Source organism: Octopus sinensis, linkage group LG14, assembly GCF_006345805.1.
Source record: "Octopus sinensis linkage group LG14, ASM634580v1, whole genome shotgun sequence".
Taxonomy (NCBI): domain Eukaryota; kingdom Metazoa; phylum Mollusca; class Cephalopoda; order Octopoda; family Octopodidae; genus Octopus; species Octopus sinensis.
This window is the reverse complement of record NC_043010.1, coordinates 19,990,247-20,014,879: the sequence shown is the minus strand read 5'-3', so window position 1 is coordinate 20,014,879 and position 24,633 is coordinate 19,990,247. Positions and strand designations below refer to the sequence as shown.

The 24,633-nt window shown below is 41.0% G+C and overlaps 1 protein-coding gene across 1 annotated transcript; it reads left to right on the top strand.

Moving 5' to 3' along the window:
* Positions 1-231: 231 nt before the first annotated feature.
* Positions 232-24,109, top strand: LOC115219088 (nitric oxide-associated protein 1). Its single transcript, XM_029789157.2, has 8 exons — positions 232-1,428; positions 1,999-2,127; positions 3,367-3,534; positions 4,550-4,767; positions 15,367-15,498; positions 21,119-21,235; positions 22,428-22,545; positions 23,788-24,109. The coding sequence occupies exons 1-8, from the start codon at positions 324-326 to the stop codon at positions 23,991-23,993; spliced, it is 2,193 nt and encodes a 730-aa protein (XP_029645017.1). The 5' UTR covers positions 232-323; the 3' UTR covers positions 23,994-24,109.
* The last annotated feature ends 524 nt before the right edge of the window (positions 24,110-24,633 follow it).

The following is a 24,633-nucleotide window of genomic DNA, read 5'->3' as shown; positions in this document are numbered from 1 at the left end:
CAAACCGAAAAGATCCACTTTGTTTAACAAAAATTATTTACTTTGTGTAAAAAAATTATTTATTTTGTGTTTTATTTACTTTGCTTGGTAGTCGTTGTAGGATCGATTAATCATGACTAGCGAGCGCGGATGCGCGACTACGCGAGTGCGCGCACCGGGACCACTGTTCTCAAGTAGTACCCACAGAACTTATTGATCTTATAGGAATTAATTTAGTTTCTTTAGATTTTGTAGGTAATTGCAGTTTATTCGTTTAAGGTTTCTGTGTCAGCTGGACGACAGATTGGAATCTGGTTTTGTCAAGTGAAACACGTGTTTACAAGATGTCTGTGTTGATGTTGGGTCGATTGCCTCTTCGGAGATTTACATTAAACCCTGGAAATAAACACGAAAATCTGATGAAATGTTTGTGTAATGTGAAGTTAAATACTCAGAGACAAACTCTAAAGTTTGGTTACGAACGAGAGATTACACTTCCTTGTCCTTTGACGCGAAGAAGTATTTGTTTGGAAATACCAAAGATGATATTGTGCCGAAAATATAAGAAATATCGGAGAAGAAAAATGCAACAAGCATTAAAAGAAGAAGGCGAAAAGGCTGATGATCCTTTCGAAGGATTTTCTCTTGCCACTCGCATGATTTTGAATAAGGAAAACATTACAAACGAGCCACTGATGGAATCAACCGAAATTTCAAGGCCAAACATTGAGGGTCAGCTTGGACTTTCTAAAGTCTTTTACGAAAGTGATGCAACACAAAAGTTACTTAAGGCTTATGAAGAATTAAATTTTACTGCAGACCAGACCGAAAGCTTTTTACATAAACTACGACTAAGTATAAAAACTTATGAAGATCCACAAAAGAAAAAATCTTACTCAGTTGGGGAACCAGACCCTTCCGTCGAGGCCAGTAATGTGAACTGCCCCGGGTGTGGAGCAACATTACACTGTCAAGACCAAAATCGGCCAGGATATATAAGCAGTAAAAAATTCATTTCTTTAACTCTTGAAAAAATGGAAAAAACACTTTGCTTTCGATGTTTGTTAATGACATATCACAAACATTGTTTAAACATGAAAATCCCTATTGAAGGTTATCCCCAAATCTTATCTAAAATCCACGACTCTCGCGCTATTGTGCTGTTCACCGTTGATCTGTCAGATATCAATAATAGTATGCTTCACGATATATTACCGATTATTGGTCGTAAAAGACCGGTTTATATCATTGGAAATAAGGTTGATCTCATCCCAATGGATTCTCCACATTATCTAAAAAGGTTGGAGAAATATTTATTCACAGCTTGTTCCCAAGCTGGTTGGAATCCTTCCGGTTACAACATTAGACATATAGAATTAGTTAGTGCCAAGACTGGTTATGGCATTGAACATCTTATAAACAAACTGTTCGACGATCATGGAAAGAATGGTGAGAGACATTTCTTTTATTATCAGTTTCTCCTCTTTTATCATTTAATTGTTTCGATCGAACGAATCGACGCCCGGCCCTTAATCTTTCTTTTTTAAGCTTCGTACATATTGCATACGTATTCCTTTTCTCTAGCCTCTAGTCATAGGGACGTAAACAAACGAACTCCAGTTGTCAAGTGGGTGGTTGGGGACTAACACAGACATAAAGACACGCACATATATACATATAAAAAGACCCCCTTCAGTCATTAATGACCTTGGGATTGCACCTAGAAAGTTCGGTAAAATTTTCGAGTAAATGTGAAATAGTCTTGCTCAAGAACACAACACACAGCCCAGTCTGGGAATCGAACTCACTACTTCATGATTGTGTGCGTAAAGGTGTAATGATAAATTTGTAACCAATTGTTCATAATGCTGGACACTTGACTGGGGTGGGGGAGGTGCTTTTATCTAATTATTGATTTATGCTTCTTTATGAAAAGCGCATTAAATAAAACAAAACATTGAAATTTCGAATTATCAAGAGTTTTTTATCGAATGAAATGTTTGTTATTTTTTGAAATAGGTGATGTTTATCTTGTGGGAAGCAGTAATGTTGGAAAGTCGTCTATCTTCAACATTTTGTTGGAGTCAGATTTCTGTAAATCTCAAGCACGCGAAATTTTCCAAAAAGCAACCGTCTCTGTTTGGCCAGGTAAATTTTTCTGAATACTTCTTTAATAAATAACCAGTTACGTTATTTACAATGGACAGAGAGGTGTGTTCATCTTGTTTGTCGTTACCACATTTCAGCTGATAAAAGCTGGAGAGGACATCAGCTGAAACGTTGTGGTAACAACAAACAAGTTGGGGGACACTTTTCCGTCCATTGTAAATAATTTACACAATTCCTCGTCTCAAAAATATAGAATAGTACAAACCTGTTATTTATATTTTTTTTATTGATTTGCTCCAAAGAAAGGAGCTGTGCCTTGGGTCTTTGTGATGAGCCTCTAACATTAGTAAGACTAACATGAATATGTCCAACTCACCATTCCTTTGGAAAATTAAACAACAGGAGGTCTCAAATAATCCTGCAAAATAACGTAAATACTAACTTCTCTGCCCCAATTCTTTCTTAATCCACATTCTCATGACTTGAGGGTAAACTGGTACTTTAGTGCCACCATCCTTTGCAGCTAGAGTAGCCATGTATCTCCTCTGCTGCAAGACACCTGTTCCTGTTTCTCCATCATACTTTCACCTCTCAACACATGGCACAAAGCCACCCCTTCCAATACGGTACCCCTACTCAGTCAAAAGAACTTTTGACTTGCATGTTATCTAGTGACCTTACTAGTGCTGGTGCCATGAATAAAGCTCCATGTACACTCTGTAAAGTATTTGGTATTAGGAAAAACGCATCCAGCCATAGAAACCATATCAAAGCGGACATTGCAGCTTGGTGTAGACTTCTGGGTCATTGGATCCAAACAAACCATCCAACCCATGCCAATGTGGAAAACAGATGTTAAATGATGATGATGCTGGAACCAATACAAGAATAAAGAGTTGTATCTCATTTCTGTAATTATTTCAAGAATTCATTTTTTAACCCTTTCGTTACCAACGCAGCTGAAACCACCTCTGGCTCTGAGTACAAATGTCTTGCTTTCAAAAGTTCTAAATTAAAATCTTCCACCAAACTTTAGTCACAATTTATGTTCCTAACACTAGCTTAATGATAACTGAGTTATTTTACTAAATTCTTTGTTATACTTAAAATAACTGCGAGAAACACAGAGCATCTCAAAATATATACAGTAACGAAAGGGTTAATGTGTCTTCATTTATTTTAAGAATTTTATACAGGAATTGCTTTCAATTGCAAAAAAAATTCATATTATCCTTATTTCTGACGATAGTTATTATCTTTGCTTTAAATTCCTTTTAGGCACCACTTTAAATTTACTAAAATTCCCGATTTTATCACCAACATCAGAACGGATGTATAAACGTAGAGCAAGACTTCAAGAAGATGCAGAGGTGCTTCAAGAAATGAAGATGCATCAAAGAATCAAATTAGAAAAATATGGATTGAGTTATAATGCTATTTTGAGAGGTGAGTATTTATTGATGGTCTTCTTGAAAATCAAACTCTTCAACAATTGTACTTTGTTCCAGAAAAACAGTCGTTAGTCATACTACCTGCCAATGTATTTTGTGACAAAATATCACCATCATCAACTAACATCCGCTTTCCATGCTGGCATGGGTTAGATGGTTTGACAGGAGCTGGCTAGACCAGGAGTCGTACCAGGCTCCAATTATCTGTTTTTGCAAAGTTTCTAGAGCTGGATGCCCTGTTTAACAGCATCCACTTTACAGAGTGTACCAAATGCTTTTTACATGGCACCATCACCAGTGCTTTTTTTCTGCAGCACCAGCATCAGTGCTTTGTATGTGGCCCCAGCATCGACAGGATCACCTAGTACCTTGTAAGACAAAACCCCTCAACTGGGAGCAGTGGAGAGTAGTACCAGCCTAGAATAGAGGACTGGCTGTATCATTAGACTTCTAGATGGGATTCTTGTGATATTTGTTTCAGCTCTGTGTTCTGAATTCTGTTTCTGCTGTGGCCTACTTGGTTGCCTACCTGGTTCTTGGGTACTTTTAGAGGAGCTGACTTGGTTGTCAGCATCTGGGAGTGTGTTCTGGTTTGAAGATATTTTCTTTCTCACTAAGATCAGAGGCACTACCTTTCCTCATGCCCAGTTTCATGGAGTTAATACCTTTTTTTTTTCCAGAAATAAAATAAAGGAATGTACATGCTGGTGTCACATAAAATGCACCTTTGCTGGTTCCACATAACAAGCACATGTGCTTGTGCCATGCAAAAGCACCCAGTACACTCTGTAAAGTGGTTGGTATGAGGAAGGGCATCCAGCTGTAGAAACCATGCCAAAACATACACTTTCGAACTTTGTACAGCACTCCAGCTTGCCAGTTCCTATCAAACTGTCCAACCCATACCAGCATGGAAAACAGATGTTTAATGATGATGATGATGATGATGTCCATTTCACTTACATTATTCAGTTTTTTAAATTAAAATTTTCTGTTTCCCTTTATCGTAGGACTGGTTCGAATGACACAGTTTGTCACTCCTCCTGACAATGATTATGAAGGTTTTAGTGTCACCTCCTATACAGCGAAGTCAAATGCCTCGATTACACCATCAGAGCTTGATGCGAAATTAAAATCTGAAAAAGCCAAACGACTTGAAACATTTAAATCAACCTTGGAACGGAGTCGTTGGCTTTATGACACACCTGGAGTCATAAATACACAACAGGTGAGTTTTGGTGCAAGCATGGCTGTGTGGTTAAGTTTTCTGCTTCACAACCACAAGGTTCCAGGTTTTGTCCCGCTACACGGCACCTTTGGCAATTACCTTCCAGTGTAACCCTAGGCCAACCAATTCTTTATTGGTAAACAAAAACTGTGGAAGCTCCTTGTGTGTGTGTGTGTTTGTCTCCAAACCTCTTGAGAATTGATAACAGTTTGTTTATATCTCCATAACTTACCAGTTCAACAAAAGAGATTGATAGAATAAAATTCCAAACTTAAAGGGAATAAAGACTGGGATCAGTTTGTATGACCAGACCTTTCAAATTGATTCCCCAGTGCATGGACACAGCCCAATCACACACCATCATCGATTAGCATCTGCTTTCCATGCTGTCATGGGTTGGACGGTTTGACATGCAGTTGGCTAGCCAGAAGGCTGCACCAGGCTTCAATCTGATTTGGCAAGGTTTCTACAGCTGGATGCCCTTCCTAACGCCAATCACAGAGTGTAATGGGTGCTTTGACATGTCGCTGGCATCGACCACATTCAGATGATGCTTATTACATGTCACTGGCACAGGAACCAGTCAGGCAGCACTGGCATCGACCACGTTCGGATGATGCTTTGTATGTGCCACCAGCATGGGGGCCAGTCAGGTGGCACTGGCCACAACTATGATTTCAATTCATCATTGTTTAACGTCCGCTTTCCATGCTAGCATGGGTTGGACGTATGACTGAGGGCTGGCGAACCAGATGGCTGCACTAGGCTTCAATCTTGATCTGGCAGAGTTTCTACAGCTGGATGCCCTTCCTAACGCCAACCACTCCAAGAGTGTAGTGGGTGCTTTTACGTGCCAGTCAGGAGGCACTAGCAACGGCCTCGCTCGAATCTTTTACACATGCCACCAGCACAGGTGCCAGTTAGCTGCTCTGGCAATGATCACACTTAGATGGTGCTCTTAATACACTACTAGCACGGGGCTCGAGTGCCAGTAGTGCGACGCTGGTAACGATCACGCTCGAATGGTGCCTTTTAAGTGCCACTGGCACGGAAGCCGGTTAGCCGCTCTGTCAATGATCACACTCATATGGTGCTCTTTGCACCCCATTAGCATGGATGCCAGTCATCGAATTTGATTTTGATTTTTGATTTCATTTGCCTCAACAGGTCCTCACAAGCAGACTTTTAGTGTCCAAAGAAGGAAAGGTACGCATAAGTGGGCTGGTAACGCCCCTGGCATAGGCCACGAGATTATGGTCTCATTTGGCTTGCCGGGTCTTCTTAAGCACAGCATATTTCCAGAAGTCTTGGTCACTAGTCATTTCCTTGGTGAGGCCCAAAGTTCGAAGGTCGTGCTTCACCACTTCATCCCAGGTCTTCCTAGGTCTACCTCTTCCACAGGTTCCCTCAACCACCAGGGTGTGGCACTTTTTCACACAACTGTCCTCATCCATTCTCGTCACATGTCCATACCAGTGCAGTTGTCTCCCTTGCACACCACATCTGATGCTTTTTAGGTTCAACTTTTCTCTGAAGGTACTTACACTCTGTCGAGTATGCACACTGACATTACACATCCATCGGAGCATACTGGCTTCATTTCTTGCAAGCTTACACATGTCCTCAGCAGTCATGGCCCATGTTTCACTGCCATGTAGCATGGCTGTTCGTACACATGCATCATACAGCCAACCTTTTACTCTGAGCGAGAGGCCTTTAGTCACCTGCAGAGGTAAGAGCTCTCTGAACTTTGCCCAAGCTATTCTTATTCTAGCAGCTACACTTTCACCGCACCCTCCCCCGCTACTGACTTGGTCCCCTAGGTAACGGAAGCTATCAACTACTTCTAGTTTTCCTCCCTGGAATGTGGCGGGAGTTGTTTTCTGCGCATTTTCAGTGCTTATTGCTCCCGAGCATCTGCCACATACAAAAACTATCTTCCCTGTTAGCCTTCCTTTGATATTACTGCACCTCTTATGTGTCTATAGCTTACACTGAGTACATCTTATAGAGTTTCTACCTACGCCTCTACTACAGATCGAGCAGGGCCATCCACCTGAAGGGATTTGTGGTTTGCCTGCCTACCTACTTATTAGTACTTTGGTTTTAGCTAGGTTGACTCTAAGGCCTTTCGATTCTAATCCTTGTTTCCACAACTGAAACTTCTCCTCTAGTTCTGATAGTGACTCAGCAATTAGAGCAAGGTCATCAGCATAGAGGAGCTCCCAGGGGCATCCTGTCTTGAATTCCTCCGTTATTGCCTGGAGGACTATGATAAATAGGAGGGGGCAGAGGACTGAACCTTGGTGGACCCCTACCTCTACCCGGAATTCTTCAGTGTACTCGTTGCCAACCCTTACTTACAGCGTCCCTGTACATGTCTTGCACAGCTCTCACTAACCATTCATCTATCCCTAGTTTCCTCATTGACCACCAGATAAGGGATCAGGGGACCCTGTCAAAGGCTTTCTCCATGTCAATGAAAGCCAGGTACAAGGGCTAGGTATTTCTCCTGCAGCTGTCTTACCAGAAATACGACATCAGTGGTGCTTTTCCCTGGCACGAAACCAAACTGCATCTCATCCAAGCTGACTCTCTCCCTAATCAGTTGGACTATGACCCTCTCCATAACCTTCATTACCTGATCCAACAGCTCAATACCTCTGTAATTATGTATCTAGAGCAACACCTTTAGCTTTGTAGCAGTTGACTATTATGCTGCTACACCAGTCATTGGGTATGACTCCTTCGTGTATCACCTGGTTAACTATACGGGTGACTAGGCTATAGCCGACACTGCCAGATATTTTGAGCATCTCTGCAGTAATTCCCAATGGGCCTGGGGCTTTCCCTGTCTTCATACTTCTAATTGCCTTATCTACCAAGGTACTGTCAACTCAGATAGCTGGTCCCTCTGTTGGGTCAACATTTGGCAAACTCTCTTTATCCCATTCATTTTCTTTATTCAGCAACCTTTCATAGTGGCGTCTCCAAACCTCTCTCTTTGCATCCTTATTTAGCGCAAGTGAACCATCATCCATGCGAACACATTTCTCACCTACCACATCACGATTCTCACTCACACACTGTCTTGCAACATGAAATACCTTTAGTCTTTCTTCTTCATGGCGCAGAACATTGGCAAATTTTTTCTTATTTGCTTTCCCTCCTGCTAAATAAACCTGCTTCCTAGCTTCCCTTCTGGCAGTCTGATACTCTTCTCTGCTACCACCGTTCTTCCAGTCCTTCCAAGCCTGTCTCTTGTCTAATAGCCCTGTCAACAACATTGTTTCACCACTACGTTATTTTGGGTTGAGAGGGGACTTTGCACCATCCACAGATCTGGTCGGTGGCCCTTAGCAGGTTGTCCCGTAGGAACCTCCAGTTGTCTTCTATCCCATGTGAAGCTGTATCCCCTTCTATTTTGTCAAAGGCTTCGAGTAATCTCTATATATATAAAACTGAGAATGTGTCTCTGTGTGTTTCCCTAAAACTTGAGAACTACACAACCAATTTCATTCAAATTTTACACATGCCTTACTTAAGGTCCAGGGAGTTCTTTTGCCTAGGGCGACCCCACAGCAATATCATATCTTCTCCACTATCTCAGTATTACATGTTAAAAGTGAAACAAAAACATCTCTTTATTGTAATGCAGACACTTTCATTTTTATACTGAAACTATTATAGTGAAAGTGTTATATAACAGGGATGAACCATTAACAAGTGGTCATCCATTTTGCTAGAAGAAGATCCGCTATGGTCTTATATGCTACACCACTGGTTTTCAATTCATATTAATCAAATTAATATTCAATTTTTCACCCTTATTATGTGTGTGTGTATTAGCAATTCGTATAAAATTGCATCAATGACTTGAACTTGAATAAGTGGTTTCACATAAATGGGGATAAATTAAAAAGGTTTGTTGTTATTATTATTACTGTTTGACTATTGTAATCACGTTTGTTGGTTCCTCGTCAGGGAAACGTTGTTGTGTTGCATTTGTTAAATAATTGTAAACCGTAACCCTCCCCCTTTTGGAGAAGGGGCTTTGGTTATTGTTTAAAAATTGAATTGTGTCCCTGTTTGGGGAAATTGACAATATTTTCACCGTCTTTACGGAAGCATTTTTGTTAAAATGCTTTCGATAGAAGAAAGTCCAAAAATGAATTTCGCTGCAGCCATACACTTCTATACAAGAGGGAGGACAAGATCCAATTGATCCAAATTGCAAGAGACGGGCCTACAATTCCAGTCTGTTATATATTTTGAGTATTGTTATCACTAGCGATATCAAGATATAACTTTGTATTTTGTATTTTATGTGTAGATGTATATATATATGTGTACATGTAATATGTACACATATATATACACATATATACATGCATAATATATCTACCCATACATACATACGCACACACACACATAGGTGTGGCTGTCTGGTAACAAACTTCGTTCCAAACACATGGTCCTGGGTTCAGTCTCACTGTGTGGTGACTTGGCATGTGTCTTCTGCTGTAGCCTCAGACCAACAAAAGCCTTCTCAGTGGATTTTGTACATATATACAGGCATATATATACATGCATACGTACATATTCGGCATAAACACTCTACCACTACAACTAATGACTGTTTGGAACACTTTCAAACCTGCCTTACATTCGAACCGGAATCTCAACACCCGTGTTTTCCATCTGAAGTTAATCTCTCTCATGGAGCTCATACAAAAAGGGCAAGTCTTTGGGCCCATACAATGTGACATGTACACAATCGAGTGGCAAAAAAGGGGCCTTCCACAAGCTCATATCCTGCTTTGGCTCTCAGTCAAGATCAATTCCAATGACATCGAAAAGATAATCTCTGCAGAGCTTCCTGATCCAGCTTTAGACAAAGAACTATACGAAATAGTTAAAGCAAACATGGTACATGGTCCATGTGGGTATGGATTCAACATAAACTCACCATGCTTGAAGGACAGCATATGTTCAAAAAGCTTTCCAAGGAGGTTCCTACAAGAAATGCAGACAGGTGCTGATGGGTATCCATCATACAGATGCAGAAAACCAGAAGACGGAGGTTTCACAGCAACTATCGGACAGCATGATATTGATAATGGATGGATTGTTCCATACTGCCCACTCCTGTCAAAGACTTTCAATGCCCACATCAACGTTGAGTTTTGCAACTCCGTTAAATCCATCAAGTACGTTTGCAAATATGTAAACAAGGGTTCTGACACTGCAATGTTTGGACTTCAACAAGAATACTGCCAGGATGAAGTGACGCATTATCAGGTGGGACGGTACATAAGTAGCAACAAGGCTTTCTGGTGCATCTTTGGCTTTCCAATTCACCAACGACACCCTGCCATTCAACAGCTTGCAGTGCACCTGGAAAATGGTCAAAGAGTGTACTTCACCGATGCAAATGCTTCTCTGTTGGCAGAGGAACCAAGGGATAGTACACTCACTGCATTCTTCAAGCTTTGTCAAGTGGATCCATTTGCTCAAACCTTGCTGTATCTACAGATTCCATCATACTACACTTGGAATGGAAAAAAATGGGCCTCACGGAAAGCAGGTCAAAATGTTCATGGATACACTGGCATTAAGTTTCACACTTGCCTTGGGCGAGTATACACAGTGTATCCCACTCAACAAGAGTGCTTCTATCTCCGTCTACTACTGCATGAGGTCAGAGGGCCAACGTCTTTCCAGGCCCTAAAAACCGTTCATGGACATGTCTGCACAACATACAGAGAAGCCTGCTATCGACAAGGTCTGTTAGAAGATGGTGCACAATGGGATGCAACTTTAGGAGAGGCTGCTTTACCACAATCACCTAAAAGTCTCAGGGCACTATTTGCAGTATTACTACAGGCATGCGAACTGTGTGATCCAGCCACTCTATGGCTCAAATATAGAGACAACCTGGCTGAAGACTTTCAGCGCCAAGCTCAACTGCTCTATCCTGACATGGAGGGTATCAGCAATGAAATCTATAACAAAACACTCATTGACATTGAAGACAGAATTGCTAAACTGGGTGGAAATGAATTGTCGATGTATGGCCTGCCACAAGCATTCAGGTCAGGGTCAAATAGCCTTCCCACTGCTGTCATTCGTGAAAAAACCTACGCTTTCAAAGTACATTGTTGAAAATGAGCCTAAATTACTTCCGGACCAGCTGCAGTCCTACAGAACTATTCTTAACAGTGTACGCCAATGCGAGGGATGAATCTTCTTCCTCGATGCTCCTGGAGGGACAGGAAAAACATTTATTACAAAGCTTCTCCTTGCAGAAGTTAGGCAGCATCAGGACATTGCAGTAGCTGTAGCCTCCTCTGGCATTGCAACTACTTTGTTACCTGGTGGCAGGACAGCATACTCAACTTTTAAACTCCCTCTCAATTTAGCAGCATCCGAAATGCCTTCATGCAACATCAACAAAAGCTCAGATCAGGGACAAGTACTTAAAATGTGTCATCTAATTGTCTGGGATGAGTGCACTATGACTCACAAGGGAGCTTTGGAAGCATTAGATAGAGCCCGGAAAGACATCCGAGACTGTCAGGCTCCAATGGGAGGTGTAACGCTTCTGTTGTCAGGTGATTTCAGGCAAACTCTTCCTGTCATTCCGAAAGGCACTAGAGCAGATGAAGTCCAAGCATGCCTAAAGTCCTCTACCCTGTGGCATCATGTTACAATCCTCAGTCTCACCACTAACATGAGAGCTCAGCTACACGGCGACAAAATGTCCACAAAGTTTGCACAGGACATTTTGACACTTGGTGAAGGCAAGATGCCTCGATGCTGCAGGACAAATGGAAGTGTGGTCATTTTCCTCTGTTGTTAATTCTGTAGATGACCTCAAAAACAAAGTCTTTCCCAACTTCACACAAAACTACCAAAATCACAATTGGCTGTGTGAAAGAGCAATATTAGCTCCCAAAAAAACGTCGCTGTTAACATAATTTATCAACAGCTAATGCATTCTCTTCCCAGCACTACACACACTTACAAGTCTGTTGATACAATTCCAGATATAAATGAAGTTGTGAACTATCCTCCTGAATTTCTCAATTCACTGGAGCCTCCTGGACTACCTCCACACATATTAGCACTTAAAGTTGGAACTCCTGTAATGCTACTCCGCAATCTGGAACCACCAAGACTTTGCAATGGAACACGACTGGGGATAAAGAAACTGATGTCACACTTTATCGAAGCGATCATTCTTTCTGGATGTGGAAAAGGTGATGACGTCTTTATTCCAAGAATTCCTCTTGCTCCATCAGGAGCAGAAATTCCATTTACATTCAGAAGACTGCAATTCCCCCTTCATGTCAGCTTTGCCATGTCCATTAACAAATCTCAGGGTCAAACCCTCTCTGTAGCTGGTCTTCTCTTGGAAGAGCCCTGCTTCTCGCATGGACAACTGTATGTTGGCTGCTCAAGAGTAGGAACCAAAAGAAACCTTTTTGTATATGCTCCACAAGGAAAAACAAGGAACATTGTTTACAACGAGGTGTTATAATCTCAACAGCCAGGAGGTATATACATGATCCCCTTTTTTTTTAACAAACTTCATGTACTTTCATGTATTTATATTAATATACATATATGTGTGTATCCATATATATATAACAGAAAAGTCTAATTCTTCAATTGAATGTAACCGGGCAACGTCGGGTATCTCTGCAAGTATGTCTCTAAATCTCTGTCCATTTGTGGGATCTTTAAGTCTCCAGACCCTTCTTCTCCTTGATGGTCGTCTTCTGGGCATCCATTTAGCCCTTACCCAGAAGTCACTAACTACCAGTCTATGTTGTGGGGTACATTCTTCACCTGAGAAAGTTTTGGCATTTATAAGCAGCCATCTTTCCCTTTTTCTGGTGAGGATGTAGTCAATCTGACATGTGTGTCTGCCAGAGCGGTTGGTGACTAGGTGGCTGGCAGGTTTTCTGAAGTTAGTATTGCAAACCATAACATCATTTGCGTCACAGAACTTCAGCAGCCTGGTTCCCTCATTGTGAGAACCAAAACCGTAGCCTCCATGTACGCCATGGAAACCCCTGACATGTTGTCCAACATGTCTATTGAAGTCACCAGCCACAAAGAAAAGGTCCCTGTCATTCGTCAACGAGGTAGTCTGCAAGAGGGTGTCATAGAATCAGTCTTTCTGTCTATCGGGTAGCCCTGGCTGAGATAATGGTTGCTAACCCATGGTGGAGCACTAATCTAATCTTAAGTATTCTGTCGCATACTCTGACTACCTCAATTACCTTATCTATCCATTTCTCCGCAAGAAGTATACCCACAACCCCAACCCCGTCAGTGTTCCCTGCCCAGAAAATCTTGTACCTGTGTTCTTTGCCAGTGAGGAACCTAGCAGAACCTCCTCTCCACCTAACTTCTTGGATGCAGCACAAATCTACACGTCTCCGTTCGAGCATCTCAACAATCTCACCAGACCTACCTTTCAGTGTGCCAATGTTGAGAGTGCCAACCCTGAGGGTGTGGGAAGTATGGGCCCTTGAGACCCTGGGGCGGGGGACAGCAGCATCATGTACCTGAAAAGAGAGCTCACATTTGGCAGGATTCATAGACAAAGAACAATAGTCTTCAGTTCAACCCGCGTACACTACACTGTCATATTTTGCACTGTATGATCACTACCTTATATAGAAGGGGTGGGGTGGCGTAAGCCTTTAGAAGTGTTCATGGGAGACAACCAAGGATGACAAAATACGTGAACTAGCAGCTATGAAGGAGCGCATCTCTTGGGGAACGTATTCTTTCGTTGTAGGTATTAAGAAATATAATTGAGAGAGAGAGGGTAGACGAAATGTCTGTGTGATGGACTTTCATGAGTGAGGGAATATGTTGCTTAGACATCAATAAGTAAGACGGAACTTTAGAGTTATATATTTAACATGATGGCATGGTGCTGAAATAGACAGAGTAAAACAGAATAGAGATAAACTAATAATTGAAGCAAACAAAATAAAAGAATATTTTGTCTAATTATAATTATTTTTGCAGCAACCACTTCTTCCCTCTTTAACTCTTTAGCATTCAAATTACTGTCAAAAGTAATCCTTATTTATTCCCATTGCTTTGAATTAATCCTGGATTATCTCATAGTTCTGACATTTCAATGATGTAATTGTTTATTTTTAGAATGACATTGTAGGGTGAGTGCGAGAGGCCAGATCTGGTCAGTCTAAACATAGAACAAGATTATTTAGGCCAGATGTGGCTGGTTTAAATGCTAAAGGGTTCTGACCACAGTAAATGATCTAAATTTATTCCCCTGCACTTCACCTTGTCTCCCTGTTGTTGCCCTTTGTCCTTTTTCTCCCTAAACCACCCTTATTTCATTCACCCCCACCTTGACCATATCCCCACCCGTGCCCCATTCACTGTGTCCAAATCAAGCCAGTGTTGGTGACACATAAAAACACCTGTGCTAGTGACAGTTAAGAAGCACCACCACTACACTCTTGGAGTGGTCGGTGTTGGGAAGGGCTGCCAGTATGGAAAACGGATGCTAACCATCTTGCAAACTCACTCACCTACCTGTCCTTTCTGATTCTCTCTTGTATTATATTCACCTTGTAACCTGAGGCTGTGTCCTCCAGCTGGGGAAATCACGTGCATCCTCTTCAGCAAGACACTCGTTCCTCTCCTTCTATCATATTTTCACCTCTCGCAATACTTCCTTCCTTCCTCTGTTGAAGAGTCTTGCCCTGTGAGTCACTCAGTGACCTGCCTGTGCCACGAAAATCTATCCCATTCAGTCTGTAAAGCGGCTGACGTTAGGAAAGGCATCAAGCCATAGAAACCCTGCCAAAGCTGAGTGCAGAGTTTGGTGTAGTCCTCTGGCTCCCTGCTGAGCCATCCAACCCATGGCAGCATGGGAAACATGTTCTGCAATGATCATGATGAAAGATGTGTGTGTGCCTTTCTTTCGACATCAACCAATATTATAGTTACAAGAGTCATTGTTATGCAGTCAGTGTCTTTTCATTTCTTATCTTCCATGAAAACATGTCAAGTCATCATCATCATCATTTAACGTCCATTTTCCATGCTAGCATGGGTTGGACGGTTTGACCGTGGTCTGGAAGCCATGGAGGCTGCACCAGGCTCTAGTCTGATTTGGCAGTGTTTCTACAGCTGGATGCCCTTCCTAACACCAACCACTCCATGAGTGTAGTGGGTGCTTTTTACATGCCACCGGCTCAGGGGCCAGAGCAGGCTGGCAAACAGCCACGATCGGTTGATGCTTTTATGTGTCACCGACATGGACGCCAGCTAGGCGGCGCTGGCATCTGCCACGTTCGGACGGTGCTTTTTACGTGTCACTGGTACGGGTGTCTTAACTACAATTTCCATTTGAATTTTTATTTTGATGTTGATGTACTTGACTCATGGGGAATTAATATCTTGTTTGGAAATAGTTGAGCGTTGGCAACAGGAAAGGCATCCAGCTGTAGAAAAATCTGCCTCAGCAAAAACCAGTCCAGAAGAGCAGGTGTTAAGACTAATAAATCATTATCATAATTCCTATTTTTTTTTTTTTTGAAGATTACATCATTTCTGAACCCTGAGGAACTTCAAATCTTGTTATCATGTAAAATGTTCCGACCACGCACCTTTGTGCTGAAACCAAACCAAGCAATGTTTGTGACTGGACTTGGTCGCATTGACTATGTCGAGGTAAGAGAAACACATAAATCTTTCAATTATTTGATGAGGGACTTTTGATGTGAGTTTGCAAGTAAATGTTATTAAAGATTTGAATTCTGTGATGTTTTGCTTCACAGTTTAGGGCCTTTATCTGGTGAGTGAGAATGCATATATATTGAGCAGGTGTGTGTGTGTGTGTATATATATATATATATACACGCACACCTACTCACACACACACATACACACACATACCTGCACACACACACACATACATACATACACATACATACCTACTTCAGACATACACACACACAGACATACACCCATACACTCACACTCACACGCATACACACACACACATACACACGCACACGTACACATACACACACACACACACACACCTACATACATACATTACACTTGTATACACACACACTTACATTCATACACACACACACCTACACAGCCATACCCTCACTCAGACACACACATCTACCTACACACACACACAAACACACACGGACACACACCCATACATACATACATCTACACACACACGCCTACACACATACATACACACATACATAAACACACACACATACACATATACACACATACGCACACACACATATACTTATACACATGCACACACACACACATACATACATACACCCATATACATACATACACACATACCCACATACTCCTATACGCACATACATACACAAAGACATACACACTTACACACTCACACAAACATACACACACACATACTTACACACACACTCACCTGCACGCGCACACACATGCATGACAAACACCCATACACTCACACTCACATACGCACACACCAACATAAACACGCACACGCACACACACACCTACACTCCCACACACATACACACGCACCTACATACACACACGCACGCATACACACACACGCACATACACATGCATACACACACACACACAAACATGCACGGACACACCCAGACATACACACATACACCTATATACACACGCCCACACACCTACATACACACACATATACACACCTACATACACACACATACATACACACACATACACGGACACACCCACACATACTTACATACATACACCTATACACACACGCCTACACACCTACATACACACACATGCATACACACACACACACATGTACGCACATACACACACATATACGCACATACATATATACCCACACACATGCACACACACACACACATACGCACATGCATGCATGCATGCACACGCGCACACCTACACGCATACACACACACACACGCACGTACACATACATACATACACACACGCATACATACACCCATACACATACATGCATCCGACACACACATACATACACACTCACACATACATACACACACACACACTCACTCACACACCTGTATGTACGCGCACACACATGCACATACACACACTTCCCCACACCCACACGTACATACATACACTCACACACATACACACACACACACGGACATACATCTATGCACACACATACATACACACATACTCACATACATTCATCGGACACACTGCCACCCAGACATACACACAGACACACTCACACATCCACACACATACATACTTACGCGCATACTCGCAGGCACGCGCACATACGCACTTGCGCCGGCTCGCGCTGCATACGCGCCGCATACACCTCGCCCTTGGACCTGACGAGACCTCCCGCCCGTTCCTGGGACCGTCGCGTGTCGTTGGGTTTTCCCACGCCTGTCTCCGCGGTACCACTCTTCCATCTTCCCCTCAGCTGGAGTCCTTTTTCCTTAACCCCCCCCCCATTTTTCGTTACACACACGCGCACACATATACACACCTTGCCTATATATATACATCACTCTTACACACATTCAATCTACTCGCCATTAATACCACCACGACACTGGACACACACACACACACACTACTACTCAACACACGCTGGCACGCTACATACGCCCCCACCCCTTCCCCTCCTCCCTTCCTCCTTCCTTCTTTTTCTTACTACTGACCTCCCTTCCTCCTTCCTTCTTTTTCTTAGTACTGACCTCGTCTGCTAGCTGACCACTAGTCTCGCCCTACCTCACACGCCTACACACAGACGCACACACTAACACACACATATTTTTTTGTTTTTTCATCTCGCCTCACACACACACATACACACACGCACATGCACACACTCACACATACACACACATCTGTTGGGTTACCAACCTTGTCTCCACTCTTCTGCCTTTAAAAACCCACTTTGCTCTTGTTATCGTCAACATCCGCCTTTCACCATGTGCAACTCGTAAACACCAGTCGTCTTTTTTCTCTTTCCCTGTTGCCCGCTCTGGGATCTTTCTTTCCTCTCTCTTCCTTCTTTATGTTTCCGACGAAGAGCTCCGCTCGAAACGTCATACCTCCCTGCTTCCATCTCCTGAGCGCCTATTAATAATAATACTGTAATTGTTCCTGTTGTTGTTGTTTTTTTGTTTCCCTTTTGGATTAAAATTATATATATATATATATATATATATATTATCATCATCGTTTAACGTCTGCTTTCCATGCTAGCATGGGTTGGACGATTTGACTGAGGGCTGGCGAACCAGATGGCTGCCCTTCCTAACGCCAACCTCTCCGAGAGTGTAGTGGGTGCTTTTACGTGCCACCGGCACAGGGCCAGTCAGGCAATACTGGCAACGACCTTGCGCGAATCTTTTACACATGCAACCGGCACAGGTGCCAGTAAAGCGATGCTGGTAACGATCACACTTGAATGGTGTCTTTTTACATGCCACTGGCATGGAAGCCAGTTAGCTGCTCTGGCAACAATCACGTTCGGATGATGCTCTTAACACCCTACTAGCATCGGGCTCGAGTGCCATAAGGCGATGCTGGTAACAATCACACTCGAATGGTGCCTTTTAAGTGCCACTGACACGGAAGTCGGTTACCTGCTCTGTCGATAATCACATTCGTATGGTGCTCTTTGCACCCCGCTAGCATGGACGCCAGTCATCGAATTTGAATTTGATTTTGATTTCACTTGCCTCAACAGGTCTTCGCAAGCAGTTTTAGTGTCCAAAGAAGGAGTGGTTGGTGTTAGGAAGGGCTGCCAGTATGGAAAACAGATGCTAAATGATGATAACTCATGCTAGCATGGAAAGCGGACATTAAACGATGATGAGATCCTTATTGGCAGTGGCAGCCCTTCATCATAGGTTGACGTTGTCTCATGCACATCCAATGCAACATGCTAACCCAAGTCCTCTGCATACAAGGCCCAGGACCAGACTAAAACCCATTGAGGCCCCAAGCACTTAAAAGGTTTTAGTGCTCCCACATATATGTAATCCAAAGTATAAAAAATAATAAACCATAAAATAGATTTTTATTTTTCAAAATGAAACGAAACTAACAACAGAAAAATGTAAAATAATGTTTTTGTATATTTCCACTTCATTTATATTTGAAAAGTTTTCTCCAACTTTCTTTAATTGCAAAGTCTTTAAACAGATCTTCCTAATTAGTCTTACATATTTCTGTGATCCCCACCCTCCCTTCAATGCCCTAAGCACATGCTTATTTCGCTTAAGGGTTAATCCAGTGCTGACAAGGCCCATGTTTTACTACCATACGACATTGAACTTCTATCACAATCCGTCCTTCACTTTAAGGGAAAAGATCTTTGTTATCAGCAGTGGTAGTATCTCCTTGAACCATCTCCAACCCATCCTGGCTACTATATTTTCAAAGCAACCATCTTCCTTGCTAATTATATCTAATCTTGTGGTCCATTACTTACATTGGGTGCAACATATGGAATTTATACCTACTTCTTTTCTACAGAACCTTGGTATCTTCAGGGTTCTTCAGGTTCCTACTTTCTAAAATCTTCATCTTTGCTAGGTTTACCTTAAGGCCACTTGATTCTCAGTTACGTTTCCATGCCTGGAATTTCCTCTCTAATTCCCCTGTAGATGCAGCTTTGTGAATTAGATCAGTGTATAGGATTTCTTGTAGACAGTCTTAAACTACTCTGTGATGGCCTTTAGGACTATGACGAATAGAAGGGGCCTAAAGATTGAACCTTGAAAGGTGTCTACTTTATATTAAATTTATCACTGAATTCAATACCAGCTCTCACTTCCAGCATCCATGTACATAGCTTGTACGGTATTCACAAGTCATTCATCTACACCAGTGGTTCTCAACCTTGAGGGTCCATGCTACAAAATAGTAAATTGGGAATCCACAATATTTTAAGGGCCCCTGAAAAATTCTGCTTTAGGTGTACTGGAAGGAACAGCAAGGTTTCTTTCTCCAACATTTTGCAAAGTTCAACCTACACAAGTCAATGTTAGAAAAACAAAATAAGAATTTGAAAGACATTTCTATAAAACTAATTTTTAAACATCGTATGGCTATGGGGGTCCACCAGAATAAAATAGTAATCAAAGGGGTCTATGGATAAAAAATGGTTGAGAACCCCTGATCTTTACCTAGTTTCCTCAGTGATCACCAAATTCTAGAATATGGCACCCTGTCAGATACTTTTTCCAACTCAAAGAAAGGAAAACCAGGAACAGCTGTTTATTCTTAGCCAAGTATCCTCCCTGCAGTTGCTTCACTAGAAAGATAGCATCTATGGTACCCGAGGACAACAAATTACATCTCAGGCAGGTCCATATCTCTATCCCTGATCAATTGGATTAGGTCCCTTCATAACCTCGTTGAGCAGTTTAATTCATCTATAGTCGCTTATCTCTGGAATTTCTTTTGCCTCTGTAGCAGTTTATGATGATACTGCTCCATCAATCACTGGGAATAGCATTTTCTTGTACAACATCATTAACTATCTGGGTGGTCATCTTTTATCCTACCTCTCCAGAGGTTTTAAACACCTCTGCAACTATCCTCGATGGACCTGTGGCTTTTCTTCTCCACCACATTGCTGGTCCCTGTGTTGGGTCATCATGGAGTAATCCCTGTTTATCCCATGCGTTCTATATGTTCAGCAGCCTTTCATAATTGCACTTCCATTCCAGTTTATTTCATTCCATTTTGATAAAGAGTCTCCCCTTCACCATTCCAAATACACATCTCACCAATGACATCCTATGTTATGACCCCAGCATCATAATCCATGGTCCAATATCTTCTGGTTGGGAAGGTGCCAAGCTAGCAGAAACATTAGCATGCCGGGCTAAATGCTTAGCAGTATTTTGTCTGTCTTTACATTCTGAGTTCAAATCCTGCCAAGGTTGACTTTGCCCTTCATCCTTTTGGGGGGTCAATAAAGTACCAGTTGTGTACTGGGGTTGATCTAATCGACTGCCCCCCCAATTTCGAGTCCAGAGTAGAAAAGAATATTTCCTGGTCGGGGTGGTAATTCTGCAACCTAATACCTATCAGTATATTTGTTAGTAATACTGAAAATATAATTGAAAAACTTGAAGTGGTGTTAGACAAAACCAAATTAACAAACATTTTTAATTATTTCATACAACAGATTTCAAAATTATAGTTTTAAATTTTGTTTTCTAATCAAGTTTTTCATATTAAAAACTTCCTTCAATGTGTTTTTGTAACATTTTTATTTTTATTTTTCTTTAACCAGGGCACAGAAAATGTTCTCCTTACTCTAATAAATAATAATAAAATTGTGGTTCATGTCATGGAAATAGAAAAAGCTGAAGATTTCTACAAAGAAAATATTGGAAAAGATGTGCTTCAGGTAAATTAATTTTCAACCACCTATAAGTATACATATGCCCTCACTGTTCACCTTCCAACCGTTATACTTCACCTCACTGTTTATCATTCACTCCTTATATACCCTGACATAAAAACCTTGAAAATGATAGAATAAAATACCATGATGGTAACTTTATTTCCCTACCAAGCTCTGCAATATCAATCTTGTAGACTTCCTTTCTACCTTTTCCTGGAGTCTACCATCTCAACTGTTAAGAACCTCAGAATTTTTCATGACTTCCTACCAATATAGACTCCTTTCTGCAGTTGTTTTCCTTTATTTGCTTGTCTCTGCTTTCATTCTGTTACACACCAGTTTCATCAGTTCATTGCTCACAGCCAATTCTCATTTACACAGCGATCACATCCTGGCATTTAAAACTGGAGTTTAGGCACAAATTTGACCTAAATACTGATTGCATGTAACCATAAGGCAGCGAGCTGGCAGAAGTGTTAGCACACTGGGCAAAATGCTTAGTGGTATTTTGTCTGTTCCGAGTTCAAATTCCGCTGAGGTCGACTTTACCTTTCATCCTTTCGGGGTCGATAAATTAAGTACCAGTTATGCACTGGGGTCGATATAATCGACTTAATCCGTTTGTCTGTGTTTAGCCCCTTGTGGTTAGTAAAGAAATAGGTATTTTGTCTGCCGTTACGTTCTGAGTTCAAATTCCACCAGGTCGACTTTGCCTTTCATCTTTTCGGAGTCCAATAAGTACCAGTTACGCACTGGGGTCAATGTAATCAACTTAATCCCTTTGTCCTTTCTATGTTTTATCTTACATATGCAATATATATATCATCGTGACTGACCAGGCTATCAGATGTTGCTACACATCGCTGGTCACAATGCGCTTCACATTGTTTTAGCCTTCAAATGACGCCACCCCGCTGGCTAAGCAAGTAGGCCAACAGAAGAAAGAGTGAGAGAAAGTTGTGGTGAAAGAGTACAGAAGGGATTGCCACTACCCCCTGCCGAAGCCTCGTGGAGTTTTAGGTGTTTTCGCTCAATAAACACTCACAACGCCCGGTCTGGGAATCGAAACCGTGATCCTACGACCATGAGTCCGCTGCCCTAACCACTGAGAGTGAGAGAGAAAGAGAGAGATAGCCACACTACTATGAAATGTTAAAAGAAATGACTTTTTTTTTATATAAACTTTTATTTGCAGATTCCTTTAGGAGATGAAGACAGACTTAGTCTAATCCCACCCTTAGTTGGGAAAACTTTCCATTTAACTGGTACTGGTTTTAAAAAAACAGTCTGTGATATTGTTTTGTCCTCAATTGGTAAGGTTCTTTCACGTTTTTTCTTTTTTTATTTTATAATTTGTTTTTATAGAATTATTCAGTTTTACTTGTTTGGTAAATAAATTGATCTGTGATTCTGTTTAAACTGAAACTTAGAATTTCTAAACCACTTATTGCTACATTCACCTTCTATTCTTCCTTTATATTATAACCCTTTAGCATTTAGGGTTATTTGGTCAAATGAAAGGCATGTATATTCAGTTCTGGGCACTTAAAAAGCACCCACTACACTCATGGAGTGGTTGGCATTAGGAAGGGTATCCAACTGTAGAAACTCTGCCAGGGTGCGGCTGTCTGGTTGGCCAGCCCTCAGTCAAATCATCCAACCCATGCTAGCATGGAAGGCAGACATTAAACGATGATGATGATGATGAATTAATCATGCATTAATCTTGAAGTTTGGAGATTAATTTGATGTGATCAAAGCCTTTTTTGGATAAAGTAAAAAGAACAAAATAGAAATGAATCTATCTGAAACTTCTTTTCATAAATTTCTAATACATTGAATTTTTCTCTTTATCCAAAGATTCTTTACACAATAGAAACTATTGTTGGTCTTGTATGATGTAATAATCATCGGATAAAGATGAGGTAATCTCTAGTCTTGTTCAGTTTACATACTCTAGGTTTTCTGAAATTGTAAGTGATCTTTGGATTTCGGAGGAATTACCACGAATGTTAATTCAATGTGACGCTATTGGTTTCTGATTATTTGATGTGTAGATATGTAAACTCAATCACTGAATACTTACAAGACATCTACCTGGATTTATTAATCATTTTTACCTGTGATATATACATATATATCTTTACAGACAAGCCACCTGCTGGAAACCTTTTTCCATCCTCTAAGGCAAATACTTAATCTTTCTCTGCTGTTTTCAGTTATACTGCATTCAAAATTTGTAAAATACCAACACATTCAGTGCTTCCAAAGTTTGTTTATTTATATATATATATATATATATATATAGATGAGTGTATTTTTGCCTTGTTAACAATTAAAACAGAAAAAAAAATAAATTGTTACCAGGGTAGCAAAAAATCACACAAGAGGTTATTCTTTTGAATAATATCAGTGGAATCTTCAAAACACGTGTCAAAAGTAAAAGTATTTGATTTATACCTGCGTTAAACTACATTTATATATATATATATAAGCATGTGTGGTTTCATCCCTCAATACTGTCCTAAACTTCATTTTTTTCTTTACATTTTTAGGCTGGGTCGGTGTAAGCACGAAATCCAGACACACTTTTACGTTGCGTGCTTATACCCCTGGTGGTCATGGTTGTCTCACCCGACCTGCTTTGTTACCCAATGCTGTAAACTTGAAACTAAAGCGCATTCGTAACCAACCAACTTATAATACTTCCAAATGTCTTTCTCTTGTCAAACTACCTCCAATAAAACGCTCGCGCTTGTAGTTCTGGTCGTTAAGGACATGAACTTATGAGGACAAAGATCTTTGCTCATAAAAGAGATTGTTCTTCCTATTTTCTGAATAGACTGAGATTTTGCAAAATAAACTTATTAAAAATTCTTTTGTCTTGGCTCTCATAAGTTTGTTATCCATATATAATTTTAATACATGTGTAAAAAAAAAAAATTAAATGGCAATTTTCATAATTTTCTAATTTCTCCGTTAAATGCATGCAGTTATGTCCCTAACACCATCTCCCCACCTCTCTCCCCTAACTCCTTTAAACACTTAAGTGTTATATTTAACATTTATTTGAATGTTAGATACTTGTTCACTTTGTTTTGAATTGATCATGCACATCATCTGATAGCTTTGAAATGATGATATTGTTTATATTGAGAATGACATTGTGGGTTAGGTAAGAGAGGCCAGATATGGCCTGTTTGAACAAAACAGAATATCCATGAAAATGGATGAAATATCAAGCATTTTGTCCAGTGCTGCCTTAGAATGGAGAATTATATTGAAATTAAGAATATTTTTTCCATTTTCTTCCATTTCCTAACCAACAATATTGTAAAGAACTAAAATAAAAAATGACAAGAATAAATTTTTTTCCCATTATTTCAAATAAAGTCACCCCC

Excerpts from the sequence above, each read along its gene's own strand:
- LOC115219088 (XM_029789157.2), top strand. The coding sequence starts at position 324 with ATGTCTGTGTTGATGTTGGGTCGATTGCCTCTTCGGAGATTTACATTA. Across the intron at positions 1,429-1,998 it reads CGACGATCATGGAAAGAATG|GTGATGTTTATCTTGTGGGA; the intron begins GTGAGAGACATT and ends TTTTTGAAATAG. Across the intron at positions 15,499-21,118 it reads GTCGCATTGACTATGTCGAG|GGCACAGAAAATGTTCTCCT; the intron begins GTAAGAGAAACA and ends TTCTTTAACCAG.